At 45.0% G+C, this 14,461-nt stretch overlaps 1 protein-coding gene across 9 annotated transcripts in view; it reads left to right on the plus strand.

Moving 5' to 3' along the window:
* The first annotated feature begins 521 nt into the window (after positions 1 to 521).
* Positions 522 to 14,461, plus strand: part of CILK1 (ciliogenesis associated kinase 1) — a 56,191-nt gene continuing 42,251 nt past the window's right edge. For 6 of the 9 annotated variants that reach the window (XM_054023029.1, XM_054023034.1, XM_054023033.1 and 3 more), the window contains exons 1-3: positions 554 to 668; positions 1,425 to 1,474; positions 13,428 to 13,700. In XM_054023029.1, coding sequence (XP_053879004.1) covers positions 13,600 to 13,700 — 101 coding nt within the window. In that variant the 5' untranslated portion in view covers positions 554 to 668; positions 1,425 to 1,474; positions 13,428 to 13,599. The other 3 variants (XM_054023031.1, XM_054023030.1, XM_054023032.1) reach the window with 3 other exon arrangements.

Raw genomic sequence — 14,461 nt, forward strand, 5'->3', positions numbered from 1 at the left:
CAGTTCTTAATTCAGCCCTATATTAAAGTCAGTGGGAGCTTTGGGTGCACAAGGAATGAAGGATCAGGCCCTTCCGGTTTGTAGGCCTTGATCTCAGCTGCTCTGTGTTGATGAATCTCTGGGCAGCTCACTGTAGGATCAGGGCCTAGCTAGTCATTTATAAGATATTTACACTTACTGGCTCAATATGAGCTCAGTAACAATTTATTAATGACAGGTTTCAGAGTAGCAGCTGTGTTAGTCTGTATCCGCAAAAAAAAAAAAGTTTATTTTTTGCATTAGCTTGTTGTGGTTTTTTATACTTACATTTGTCTTAAAAAGTTATTAGATTCTCTCACGTGGAGATAGGTTTTTTTTTTTTTCCATTAAAAACAAACCGTGTCCATATAGTAAATGAATCCCATGCTGCTTGGCTATGGAGAGAGAGCACTGTGCAAAGGAAAGGCCAGAGAGGGGAGCTGCTGCGTAGCTTTCACCAGGGAAAGCTCCTGGTTGTCCCTGATTAGTAGCCACATTGTCTTTTGTTTGTTTTTCTCCTGGTTGGTGAGCGGAAAACTCCTTTTCTTTTCTTCTCGGCCTCAGTGCAATGATCCTCTGGCAGCTAGATCAGTCTTGGCTTCCCTCAGATGGACTTGCCGCATGGTTTCTTGTAGCTGGGTTTGTACGGTGTATGTTGTGATTTACTAGTGCAGTTTTCCCCTAGATGTAGACAGTATGTTGTACAAACTGTCTGACTGCTCCTCTTAACAGCTGCTCTGTTACTTTCGAATTGCTGGAAATCCCTTTTAAGGGCTCTACGAGCATTTGCAAATTGTCTTTTAGAGTAGTATTATTAGTAGATTGTAACATAAATGTCCCTAGACATGATGACAGATTTGGAGGCGCCCGAGAATCAGGTTAATCCTCTGTTTTTCTGACCACAGTTGTGTGGATCTTGCCCTGATTCTAATAGCTGGGTTTAAAAGGAGAATATCAGTTGCTTTGGATTGGTGTTTACATTGTGTTTCTTTAACATCATTTGTCTACCCCCCACTCCTCACACAATGATTTTAGGCCTTTTCTTGTGACATTTAAAATAGAGCTGTACATAGAAGTTTTCTGACTAGGCCTGCATGGGAGGGACTTCAAGATACTGAATTCTTGTTTAGTAGCAATCATTTTTCATGTGACTTTTCAGATGGTGTTTTGATTTAGTATGACTTCATTTATGTAAGTGTAAATGAAAATTATTCTATGGGGAACATACCGTGTGGCCTACAAATATGATCTGTTAAATTAATACAAATTGTCTTTTGTTTTTGCTTTGAAAATGATAGTTTTAAGATTGTTCGTACACAAATCATAAGGCAAACGTTAAATTTGTTCTCTGTATAGACAACAGTACAGAAAACTCTTATAATGGAGTTTAATTATTCTTTTGCTAGAGTTGCGTAATACCGAGTGATTACCATACAATGGGCTGGATTCATCAAAGGTAAACTAGTTTTTATTTTTACTAATAAATGGCATGCGTGTTAGTTAGCAATAGAGCTAGCAGCATCCTAGTTATCAGATTTCAGATAAAACTTCTTTACAGAGAGCCAGAATTTCATAAAAACTGTGCTATTGCCTCCATCCTTGCAGGGTTTAAAAACAAATAATAACAACATTGAAACTCCGTCATAGGCATTAGCACTGTCTCGTTTGCTTTAGTTTTGGTTTTTTTTTTTTGTGTGTGTTTGTTTTTTTTTTTTTTAGAAGTAATTTCTGTTAAACAGAAAAGAGAAATCCATCCATCCATACCATCATCACATGAATCTAGCTCAATATCATACATGTTTGTAAAATTTCCCTACTCTTTCTAACAGCCTGACCTTCCAAACACTTGTGCATGTGGGTAAATTTAAACGAGTAGTGCCATTGAAATCAGTGATTTCAGTGGGATTACTCACCTGCATACATGTTTGTAGGATGGCACTCTGAATCAGTCCTTGTCCCTCTTGTGGGGGTGATGGTAAGGGTGAGGAGCCTACCAGTTGCTGGATGTTTTTGGCATTGTGACTTATCTACTGTTGGTAGCCAAAAGGCATATAGATGAGTTTAGAGGATGTGACTCATACTTAAACACTTACGAAACTGTCAATGGGAGCTTTTCATTCTTAAAAGATACTTTCAAGCTAGTTTGTATAATGTTCTTCATATGATATTTCAAAATGCTTTACAGATACAGAGCTAAACAGTGTTAACTTAAAACAATATATTCTAAACCAACAGATTTCTTTGCAGGGATTACTTAACAACAAATTAGATGATCACAATTGAAAGAATTTTTAAAATTGACTTGTCACTGTTTATGGGGGGGGAGGGTTTTTTTTTTTTTTTTTTTGCATTTCTCTTAACTTTTGACAATGAAAATTAATAAAGTCAGTTTCAATTTGTTTTATAGTCAGTTTCAGATTCTCAGTGCTGTAATGTTTGTCTTTCAAAACACTAGAGGGGAATAAGTATTTAAGCAAATAAAATCTCAAAAATGAATCATTTTTATTGAGTTTACAAAAAGATGTTGGGCTGAATTTCAGTTCACAGTGCCCTGTAAGTAATAATTAACGCTTTGTTTTCAGGGTGATTTGCAATAATAACTTTTTGTTTGTTTGTTTTAAGGGACTCTGGCCTGTTGATTTAGGCCCAAAATTTACAGATTTTGACTTAAAAAAAAAAAAAATCTACAAAACTGAATCTCTGGTCTCTTATTTTATTTATTATTATTATTACAACAAAACCACTATTTTGCTAAATTTCAAGCCAACCCCAAGCCCCCGCTCTCAACATCAGGAAAACTTCCTGTAGTTTTTACCTGCTGCATGGCAGCCAGAAAGTAAATCAGATTATAAGCAAAAGTGAAACTGACTAGGGCTGCTCTGCACAGGCAGATGCTTGTGCTACTACTGCCAAGTCACATTGAGGTCAGTAGGACTCCATCTGCATGGAGCATCCTGTAGGATTTGGGGCTAAGCTGTCTCCATGATCAAAACAGAGAGAACCATAAAGTGAAAACGGAGCATAAATAGGAAATAGGATTACTGGAACAAGATTCCAGAGTAACAGCCGTGTTAGTCTGTATCCGCAAAAAGAAGAACAGGAGTACTTGTGGCACCTTAGAGACTAACAAATTTATTAGAGCATAAGCTTTCGTGGACTACAGCCCACTTCTTCGGATGCATATAGAATGGAACATATAATGAGGAGATATATATACACACATACAGAGAGCATAAACAGGTGGGAGTTGTCTTACTAACTCTGAGAGGCCAATTAATTAAGAGAAAAAAAAAAAAGAAAAAAAAAAAACTTTTGAAGTGATAATCAAGCTAGCCGAGTACAGACAGTGTGATAAGAAGTGTGAGAGTACTTACAAGGGGAGATAGTCAACGTTTGTAATGGCTCAGCCATTCCCAGTCCTTATTCAAACCGGAGTTGATTGTGTCTAGTTTGCATATCAATTCTAGCTCTGCAGTCTCTCTTTGGAGTCTGTTTTTGAAGTTTTTCTGTTGTAATATAGCCACCCGCAGGTCTGTCACTGAATGACCAGACAGGTTAAAGTGTTCTCCCACTGGTTTTTGAGTATTTTGATTCCTGATGTCAGATTTGTGTCCATTAATTCTTTTGCGTAGAGACTGTCCGGTTTGGCCAATGTACCTGGCAGAGGGGCATTGCTGGCACATGAGGGCATAGATCACATTGGTAGATGTGCAGGTGAACGAGCCCCTGATGGTATGGCTGATGTGATTAGGTCCTATGATGATGTCACTTGAATAGATATGTGGACAGAGTTGGCATCGGGGTTTGTTACAAGGATAGGTTCCTGGGTTAGTGTAACAAACCCCGATGCCAACTCTGTCCACATATCTATTCAAGTGACATCATCATAGGACCTAATCACATCAGCCATACCATCAGGGGCTCGTTCACCTGCACATCTACCAATGTGATCTATGCCCTCATGTATCCGCAAAAAGAAGAACAGGAGTACTTGTGGCACCTTAGAGACTAACAAATTTATTAGAGCATAGTCTCTTCAACAAGAAAACTGTACTGGTTGAGATAAATCAGCTTAGAAATTGACTTCATTAAATGGGGTTCAATATTTTCATGTTCACAAGGCCTACCTGGTATTAGTAATGTAGGTATGGTCAAGTTTAAAAACTCAAAACCAGCATCTTTTTTTCAACTTGACCATTGCCTCTGTGTGGGTGTCTCTCTGTCCAAATAGTTAGACCAAAAGCATCCATTAATTTTGGTACTTAAATTCCTGTTTAGCGAACTTGAAACACCTACGGCCAGATTTTTCCAAGGTTCAGAGAACCTAGGACTCCAGTTAACTTCAGGTTCCAAATCTCTCCAACTGGCATCCAAAACTAGGCTCTGATCCCGCATTGAGCAACCTGTGGGTGGACGTCTGTGGTCATGTGGAGCCTCATTAACTTCCTTGCACAGCGGTGTGATTTTTAACATGTATTTTTCACTTAATTTTCTAGACAAATAGTTTGAAATTTGTAACTAATCTTGCTCATTAGGCATGTAACTGAAAGTTATTGCAAGAGGTGTATGGGGATGCTGTCAACCACACCATAGCCCTAATAAAAGCAAAGGCAGGCAGATAGTGATTTAGACCCCAAAAACCTTTTCCTTCTCTGCAGGAAGAGATGGGGCAGGAGCACAAAGGAGAGGAAGCATCAGTTCTGCTGAATGATCCTCCCTCTCTGGGAGTATTCACTTCCACTGTGTCAAGGCTCTTAGGCCTGGTCTACAATTAAAATTTAGGTTGACCTAGCTACGTCACTCAGGACAGGTCTACACTATGGGGTTAAGTCAGCCTAAATTACACAACTCCAGCTATGTGAATAAGGTAGCCGAAGTCAACCTACTTTAGGTCAACTTATTGCAGTGTCTACACCACGCTGGGTCGACGGGAGAAACTCTCCTGTCAACTTACCTTCCGCTTCTCGTTCCAGCGGAGTACCGGAGTCAACGGGAGAGTGATTGGCCGTCAATTTAGCAGGTCTTCACTAGACCCGCTAAATCGGCCCCCAGTGGATTGATCGCGTCAATCCACCGGCAAATGGAGACAAACCCTCAGAGTATGAAGAAATAACACTCCTGAGCTCCATAGTTAAGCTGACCTAACCCCCAGAGTAGATTATTCTGTCAACCTAGCTACTGCTGCTCCGAGAGGTGGAAAAAACCCTTCTGTTACTGTAGAAAGCATCTGTGGTACAGCACTGCAATGGCACAGGCTGCTGTGCTGCTGTAGAACCAGTAACATAGACCTAGCCTTAGATTCATAGATTCCAAGGCCAGAAGGGATCATTGCGATCATCTGTCTGACCTCCTGTATAACACAGGCCATAGAAGGTCCCCAAAATAATTCCTAGAGCACATCCTTTAGAAAAACATCCAACCTTGATTTAATTTTTTTTCCTGAGGTGGAGAATTGTTCCAGTGTTAATTACCCTCACTGTTAAAAATGTATGTCTTATTTCCAGTCTGCATTTGTCTAGCTTTGGCTTCCAACCACCATTTCCTGTTATAGGTTGGTCTGCTGGATTGAAGTCTGTTAAATATTTGTTCCATTATGTAGACTAATGCATCATGCATTATGACCCTGACTAATGCATTGTGCCCCTTTCATGAGGAAAGTATTTGCTGAGACTTCTACAGGTCTGCCAGATTTGCCATTTTTTCCGTGTTCAGTTTAAAATTGTACAAAGTCATTTCTTGTGCCATTATTATTTATTACCTTTTTCATTGATGGAAAAACACAAGGAGTCTTGCTTTGTTGTCTAAATTTGATATTGAGAGACCTGATCTACTGGTCTGATCACAGGTCTGGGAACAAGGAGTTAGAGTTAAAATACTGGGTCTGCCACTGACTCCTCAGACTTGGCTTAAATCACTTACGCCAAAACTTTCACACTTGAATACCCAATTACCCAATAAAGTGGCCAACAAGCAAGTGGTACTCCAAAGCTCCCCAAACTGTTGCTGCTATGGACCAGGTCTTGCATGTTCCATGGCCAGTTGTCAAGCATAACAGACCTACATTCTGTGACAATGTCCCTTGATTCTGCAGTATTCTGGTATGGCAGGCTGGGAATTCTATGGCACCTTCATTTAAATTACTGACAAACCTATAGTATTTAGTGTAAACCTAAAAATGAATAATACAATCTGTACAGTAGCCCCTCTTTTTATTTTGTTTTAAATCTATCTTACACTTCCAACTTTGAGGGAGGCTGGGATTGTGAGCTATACATATTTACTGGATATTTCTTCTAAAATTAGAGTGAAATACTCTGCTGACATTTAAATTGCTTATCTTCAGGTTTTAGTTAGTAGTCTATTGGGATGAATGGGCAATTCACACCTCTCAGAAACATTGGTTCTGGCTGTGCAGCCCGTCTGCATTGTTTGTATTTAGTTTCCATTTCAAGGTTTAAAAAAAGTTTAAGGGAAGCTTTGATGCAGCACAATTATTCAGCAAAGTGTGGATTTTGAGGCAAATTCTGATGAATCGTGGAGTATAAGTGCCTTCTAGGTAGGGAGAGTGATTGTCTCCTCTGTACATGATACATAAACTGACAAAAGCTGTTTTGACCAGTTCTTTCTGTGGCATCAGTGCATTAGGTTTACAGATCCCAGTGGGATAGAGAAGCAGCTTATTTCAGGCAGTGCTTAAATGCTAAGAAAAAAGGAAAAAATTGCTAACATCTTAATTCAGTTGGACCATCCCAACTTATTGTAACACACTGCTGTTGATGCCAGCATCATTGCAAGAGTATATCTTTATGTACTGGTGACATTGTCAGCGGTTGGGCAACCTGTCCTGTTATTGGGGAAAAGAGGATGCAGGAGATTTATTTGCAGCTCTCTCAATCACTAAAACATCATCTGTTTTTCCAGTTAAGGCAGCACAGGGAGCATGTATGGACATAAGGGTACTGCAGCAAATCTGTTGACATGTAATTCAGACTACACACACAGCTTACGAAGGCAAAAGCCACTGCTCTTCTGCTCAGATGATATTAAGTTCTTAATAAGGCCTGGTCTACACTACGGGTTTAGGTCGACTTTAGCAGCGTTAAACCGAATTAAGCCTGGACACGTCCACACAACGAAGCCCTTTCTTTCGACTTAAAGGGCCCTTTAAACCGGTTTCTTTACACCACCTCCGAGGGGATTAGTGATAAAACCGGCCTTTGCGGGTCGGAATTGGGGTAGTGTGGACGGAATTCGATGTTATTGGCCTCCGGGAGCTATCCCACAGTGCTTCATTGTGACCGCTCTGGACAGCGCTCTCAACTCAGATGCACTGACCAGGTAGACAGGAAAAGACCCGCGAAGGTTTGAATTTCATTTCCTGTTTGCCCAGCGTGGAGAGCACAGGTGACCACGCAGAGCTCATCAGCACAGGTAACCGTGATGGAGTCCTCCCAGGATCGCAAAAGAGCTCCAGCATGGACCGAACGGGAGGTACGAGATCTGCTCGCCATATGGGGAGATGAAGCAGTGATAGCTGAACTCCGTAGCAGTAAAAGAAATGGAAAAGTATTAGAAAAGATCTCCAAGGCCATGAAGGACCGAGGCCATAACAGGGACACACAGCAGTGCCGCGTGAAAATTAAGGAGCTACGGCAAGCTTACCACAAAGCCAGAGAAGCAAACGGAAGGTCCGGGGCAGAGCCGCAAACTTGCCGCTACTACGCGGAGCTGCATGCGATCCTAGGGGGTACAGCCACCACTACCCCAACCGTGTGCTATGACTCTCTCACTGGAGAAACACACAGGGAAGACGGTTCGGGGAACGAGGAAGATGACGATGGAGGTACTGTAGGTAGCTCACAGCAGCAAGGAAGCGGAGAAACCGGTTTCCCCAACAGCCAGGATATGTTTGTGACCCTGGACCTGGAACCAGTAACCCCCGAACTCACCCAAGACCCTCAGGGCACACAGGAGACCTCTGGTGAGTGTAACTTTGTAAATATTTGTAAGCATTACAAAAAAAAAGCAAGCAAGTCTGTTAACGTGTATGGGGATGGAGCGGAAATCCTCCAGGGACATCTCCAGAAAGCTCTCCTGGTTGAAATGGGGTGATTTTATTAAGGGGGACATTCAGAGGCGCCCGTTCCTGCTCTTCTGACCAGAAATGTTCCCCGCTGTTAACCACGCGGTTGGGGGAGGGGTGAAGTGATCATCCCAGAGAATCGTGTGGGGGGGGTTTACTTGTGTTTGTGCCGCATGTTAACCGGGAAACCGCAGCCCCCTCCTTTTACATTGAAACCCCATTTTAAATGGACAACCCAATTCATCCTTGATATGGGAAATGCGCTGCTGTTTGCAACCTTTCCCGCATGTTAAGAAGGTTAAAAAAGCCAAAACACTGTGGCCTACGATGGCTGCCTGCAAGCCGAAATATGCGACCTTGTAATGAAAGAGTGTACCCATTGTTCCCTAAAATGTGTCTTTTTTAACCACCTCTCCCTTCTCCTCCGCCAGCTGCAAATGTTTCTCCTTCGCAGAGGCTCGTGAACATTAGAAAGAGAAAACGTAAGACGAGGGACGAGATGTTCACGGAGCTGCAGATGTCCGCCCAGGCTGATAGAGCACAGCAGAATGCGTGGAGGCAGTCAATGTCGGAGATGAGAAAAGCCCAATATGAACGAGAGGAGAGGTGGCGGGCTGAATCGCGGGAAGAACAGAGCAAGTGGCGGGCTGAAGACGATAGGTGGCGTCAGCTTGCAGACAGACGGCAAGAGGCAATGCTCCGTCTGCTGGAGCATCAAACTGATATGCTCGAGCGTATGGTTGAGTTGCAGGAAAGGCAGCAGGAGCAGAGACCGCCGCTACAGCCCCTGTGTAACCAACAGCCCTCCTCCCCAAGTTCCATAGCCTCCTCACCAAGACGCCCAAGAACACGGTGGGGGGGCCTCCGTCCACCCAGTCACTCCACCCCAGATGATCGCCCAAGCATCAGAAGGCTGGCCTTCAATAAGAGTTAAAGTTTTAAAATGCAGTGTGTCCTTTTCCATCCCTCCTCCCCCACCCATCCCAGGCTACCTTGGCAATTATCCCCCTACCTCTGTAAGGAACTAATAAAGAATGCATGAATGTGAAAAAACAATGACTTTATTGCCTCTGCAAGCGGGAGGGGAGGGTGGGGTGGGGTGGTTGGTTTACAGGGAAGTAGAGTGAACCGGGTTGGGGGGGGGGTTGGAGGGTTCATCAAGGAGAAACAAACAGAAGTTTCACACAGTAGCCTGGCCAGTCACAAAACTTGTTTTCAAAGCTTCTCTGATGCGCACCGCGCCCTGCTGTGCTCCTCTAACCGCCCTGGTGTCTGGCTGCGCGTAATCAGCGGCCAGGCGAGTTGCCTCAACCTCCCACCCCGCCATAAATGTCTCCCCCTTACTCTCACAGATATTGTGGAGCGCACAGCAAGCAGCAATAACAATGGGGATATTCTTTTCGCTGAGGTCTGAGCGAGTCAGTAAGCTGCGCCAGCGCGCTTTTAAACGTCCAAATGCACATTCCACCACCATTCGGCACTTGCTCAGCCTGTAGTTGAACAGGTCCTGACTCCTGTCCAGGCTGCCTGTGTACGGCTTCATGAGCCATGGCATTAAGGGGTAGGCTGGGTCCCCAAGGATCACGATAGGCATTTCAACATCCCCAATGGTCACTTTCTGGTCCGGGAAGAAAGTCCCTTCCTCCAGCTTTCGAAACAGAGCAGAGTTCCTGAAGACGCGAGCATCATGTACCTTTCCCGGCCATCCCACGTTGATGTTGGTGAAACGTCCCTTGTGATCCACCAGGGCTTGCAGCAGCATTGAAAAGTACCCCTTGCGGTTTACGTAGTCGGTGGCTTGGTGCTCTGGTGACAAGATAGGGATATGGGTTCCGTCTATGGCCCCGCCACAGTTTGGGAATCCCATTTCAGCAAAACCATCCACTATTGACTGCACGTTTCCCAGAGTCACTACCCTTGCTATCGCCAGGTCTTTCATTGCCCTGGCAAATTGGATCACAGCAGCCCCCACCGTAGATTTGCCCACTCCAAATTGATTCCCGACTGACCGGTAGCTGTCTGGCGTTGCAAGCTTCCACAGGGCTATCGCCACTCGCTTCTCAACTGTGAGGGCTGCTCTCATCTTGGTATCCTGGCGTTTCAGGGCAGGGGAAAGCAAGTCACAAAGTTCCATGAAAGTGGCCTTACGCATGCGAAAGTTTCGCAGCCACTGGGAATCGTCCCATACCTGCAGCACGATGCAATCCCACCAGTCTGTGCTTGTTTCCCGGGCCAAGAATCGGCGTTCCACGGCATCAACCTGCCCCAGTGACACCATGATTTCCACATTGCTGGGGCCTGTGCCTTGTAAGAGGTCTATGTCCATGTCAATTTCCTCATCACTCTCGTCGCCACGCTGCAATCGCCTCCTCGCCTGGTCTGGGTTTCGCCTTGGCATGTTCTGGCTCTGCATATACTCCAGGACAATGCGCGTGGTGTTCATAGTGCTCATAATTGCCGCGGTGATCTGAGCGGGCTCCATGATCCCAGTGCTAGCTATGGCGCCTGGTCAGAAAAAAGGCGCGAAAGTAGTATCTGATGGACCAGGAGAAGGAGGGCGGGAGGGAGGGAGGGCCGAGTGACGACATGGCGTACAGGTACAGGAACAGGGAGAAACACAAACAACTGTCACACAGAATGGTCCCCCCAAAGATTAAACTGGAAACCCTGGGCTTAGCAGGCCGTTGATTTCACGGAGGAAGGGGAAGCAAATGAACACAGAACAAATCTATTTTTTACATCTTAAGGTGGCAGCCGATGGTGCAGCATGAGTGACAGCCATACCAGTATGACGACGATGGGTACCAATCATAATATACCATCATCTGCCAAAAGGCAAGGGGCTGCTGCTGTGTAGCAATGCAGCCCCACGTCTGCCAGCCCCACGTCCGCCAGCACCCAGCATCGCCCTCGGCCTCTTCTGGGTGCTTAGCAGACAATACTGGGCAATTGGCAGAAAATAGTATATTACGACTGGTAACCATCATCATCAAAACAGTAGCATGTCTGCCCAGGTGGCCATGATTGACAGCCATACCAGTATGACGATGACGGGTACCAGTCATAATATACCATCGCCTGCAAGGGGCTGGTGCAATGCAGCCCTACGGCTGCCAGCCCCACGGCTATCACTCATGCTACACCGTCTACCGCCAAAAGGCAGTTAGCAGCTGCTGCTGTGTAGCAATGCAGTCCCACGTCTGCCGGCACCCAGAGGACATATGGTGATGGTGAGCTCAGCTGAGCTGAGCGGGCTCCATGCTTGCCGTGGTATGTTGTCTGCACAGGTAACCCAGGTAAAAAGGCGCGAATGTATTGTCTGCCGTTGCTGTGATGAGGGGGGAGGGGCCTGACGACATGTACCCAGCACCGCCTGCGACACTGTTTTGCATCATCTGGGCATTGGGATCTCAACCCAGAATTCAAAGAAAAGGCGCGAACCGCTTCTCGGCTCTCTGAGCTGTGGCGCAAACGTAGTATCTGACGGACTAGGGGAAGGAGGGAGGGGGGCCGAGTGACGACATGGCGTACAGGCACAGGGAATTAAAATAAAGAACGGTGGCTGTGCATCAGGGAGAGACACAAACAACTGTCACAGACTGGTCCCCCCCAAAGATTAAACTGAAAACCCTGGGTTTAGCAGGCCGTTGATTTGACGGAGGGAGGGGGAAGCAAATGAATACAGAGCAAATCTATTTTTTTACATCTTAAGACGACGGTGCAGCGTGACTGATAGCCCTCGGCATCTTTCTGGGTGCTTGGCAGCAAATACGGGGTGGTGTATGACGATGGTCTTCAGGCGTATTGCACAATCGGCTGCTCAGGGAAGACTCTGCTAACGTACGATGACCCGACTTGTAATAGGATGGCTAACAGTCGTAATACACCATTTACTGCCAAAAGGCAAGCCCCACGGCTGCCAGCACCCAGATCGCCGATGAAGGCTACCAATCTACTGCACCGTCTACCGCCAAAAGGCAGTTAGCAGCTGCTGCTGTGTAGCAATGCAGTCCCACGTCTGCCGGCACCCAGAGGACATATGGTGACGGTGAGCTCAGCTGAGCTGAGCGGGCTCCATGTTGTCTGCACAGGTAACCCAGGTAACCCAGGTAAAAAGGCGCGAATCTATTGTCTGCCGTTGCTGTGACGGGGGAGGGAGGGGCCTGACGACATGTACCCAGAACCGCCCGCGACACTGTTTTGCATCATCCGGGCATTGGGATCTCAACCCAGAATTCCAAGGGGCGGCAGAGACTGCGGGAACTGTGGGATAGCTACCCATAGTGCAATGCTCCGGAAGTCGACGCTAGCCTCGTACTGTGGACGCGGTCCGCCGACTAGAGCACCTAGAGCATTTTATTGTGTGGACACACACAATCGGCTGTATACAACCGATTTCAGTAAAACCGGCTTCTATAAATTCGAACTAATTTCGTAGTGTAGACATACCCTAAGAGGAGTAAGAAGGTGTGGAACTGACCATAACACAGACAAGCTTGCAGATGTGATTCTTGTTCCCACTATTTAGCTTAATTCCAAGGGTATGACGAATTTACATAGTTTAGGTCACATTTTCTTCCTTTTTGTAGGTAAGTTGATTTCAGCATAGGAATCATTGGCAGGGGTTGGACTAGAGAAGCTAATAAACACTATTCGTCTTTATTTTCTATTATTCTTTTATTTGCACTGTGTCAGGGTGATGGGTTTGGTAGGTAATTTGGGTATATAAAGTATTCCTAGAGCCAAACTTATTCCTGGGGTAACAACCCTGAGATAAATGTGGTCTTGTCTGTCTTGAGTATCTTTTCCCTTTAAAGGATACATATGACTCTACCCCTCATGCAGAGGGACATCTTGGAAAGTTAGGAAAGGTGGTTTGTAAGAGCTCTGCAATGACTGCAATATGACCTGTTACCGATCCATTTGCTAGATAATTTTGCTAAAACAGATACCCTGCCACATAATTAGAGATGCTCAGTTCCTTTGCTGGGGCTGCTATTTCCAGGCCATGAGAACTCATTCTGTGCTTTTGGTAACTGTAGTGTTGCTTATTGCTACCCATTGGGGTTGCCATCACGTCTGATGCTAATTACAAGCTCTGCAATTGCGGCTGGCTTCTGGGATGGGAGGGTGTAAAGGAGTGGGAGGTCTCCTTGTGCACATGCCTATTTAAGGCCAGACCTAATCTGACTCTTTAGTTTTGGACAACCAGGAAAAAAGCCTGTTTGTGCTCCTGGATGTCTTTGGGAAGAAAGGAGGCTGCAAACAAGACAACTCTGAAAAATGCAAATAATCCAAATCCACTGGATTGTGTTCTGTATTTCAGACCAGAGGCTGAGCCTTGAAAACATGACTCTTGTGGCTATTCATGCAGTCCTGAGTACTCTGTATTTATGCTGCCACAGAAAGAACTGGTTACACTCAGGGGAGAAACACGTCAGCTGCAGGGAAGCATTTACTAAGGACTGAAATGAATTTGCAGCCAAAGGATCCACATCATGAATAGATACACTACTATCAAACAGCTTGGCGATGGGACGTATGGCTCCGTCCTCCTAGGGAGAAGCATTGACTCTGGGGAGCTAATTGCCATTAAAAAGTGAGTCACTTTATTATTCCTTGATGTAATAGTATTACACTGGTACATAGCCAACTAATATACATCATGTGTTCAGTATATACAATTGGTTTTGCAACAAGGTCTGAGAATATACAACTCTGCATCTTAATTCTCAGCCACTAAATATGGAACATAAAATGAATGGTCTAATCACCCAGTGACAGTTGTCTTGAGGAGTGAACTGATTACGTCACCTTTGTCTGTTACTTACGTCCCATTGTAATACACAGCCCTCACATTTCACCCAAATTGTTTGAGGTCTATTTAATTTCCAGCGTCTCACTTAACGGCTTCAGAGATCACTTTTAGTGAGTTTTTAAATGGCCCACCTGTCTAAGGCCTGATCTACACTTAAAATGGAAATTGACATAGCTGCGTTGCTTCTAAGTGTGTAAAATCCACACCCCTGAGTGCCAGAGGTATGCCAACCTAACCCTTGGTGTAGGTGCAGCTAGGATGACGAAAGAATGCTTCCACCAGTCTAGCCACCACTGCTCAGCGAGGTGGATTACCTAGAATGATGGGAAAACTCCCTTCCGTTGCCATAGGAAATGTCTACGCTACGGCACTACAGTAGCATAGCAGGTCAGCTGTGTATTCTCATGGCCATTGCAGGGATTGTGAGCAAAGATTCATGCTAGCAAAACGCAGAGTTACTACTGCAAATCGGTCATGGGAATAGATACAGGCAAAAAGATTATCTTGTGATTTTTAAATCAGGTATTTGAAGGGATGTCTAT

The sequence above is a fragment of the Malaclemys terrapin genome, chromosome 3, assembly GCF_027887155.1.
Source record: "Malaclemys terrapin pileata isolate rMalTer1 chromosome 3, rMalTer1.hap1, whole genome shotgun sequence".
Lineage (NCBI taxonomy): Eukaryota > Metazoa > Chordata > Testudines > Emydidae > Malaclemys > Malaclemys terrapin.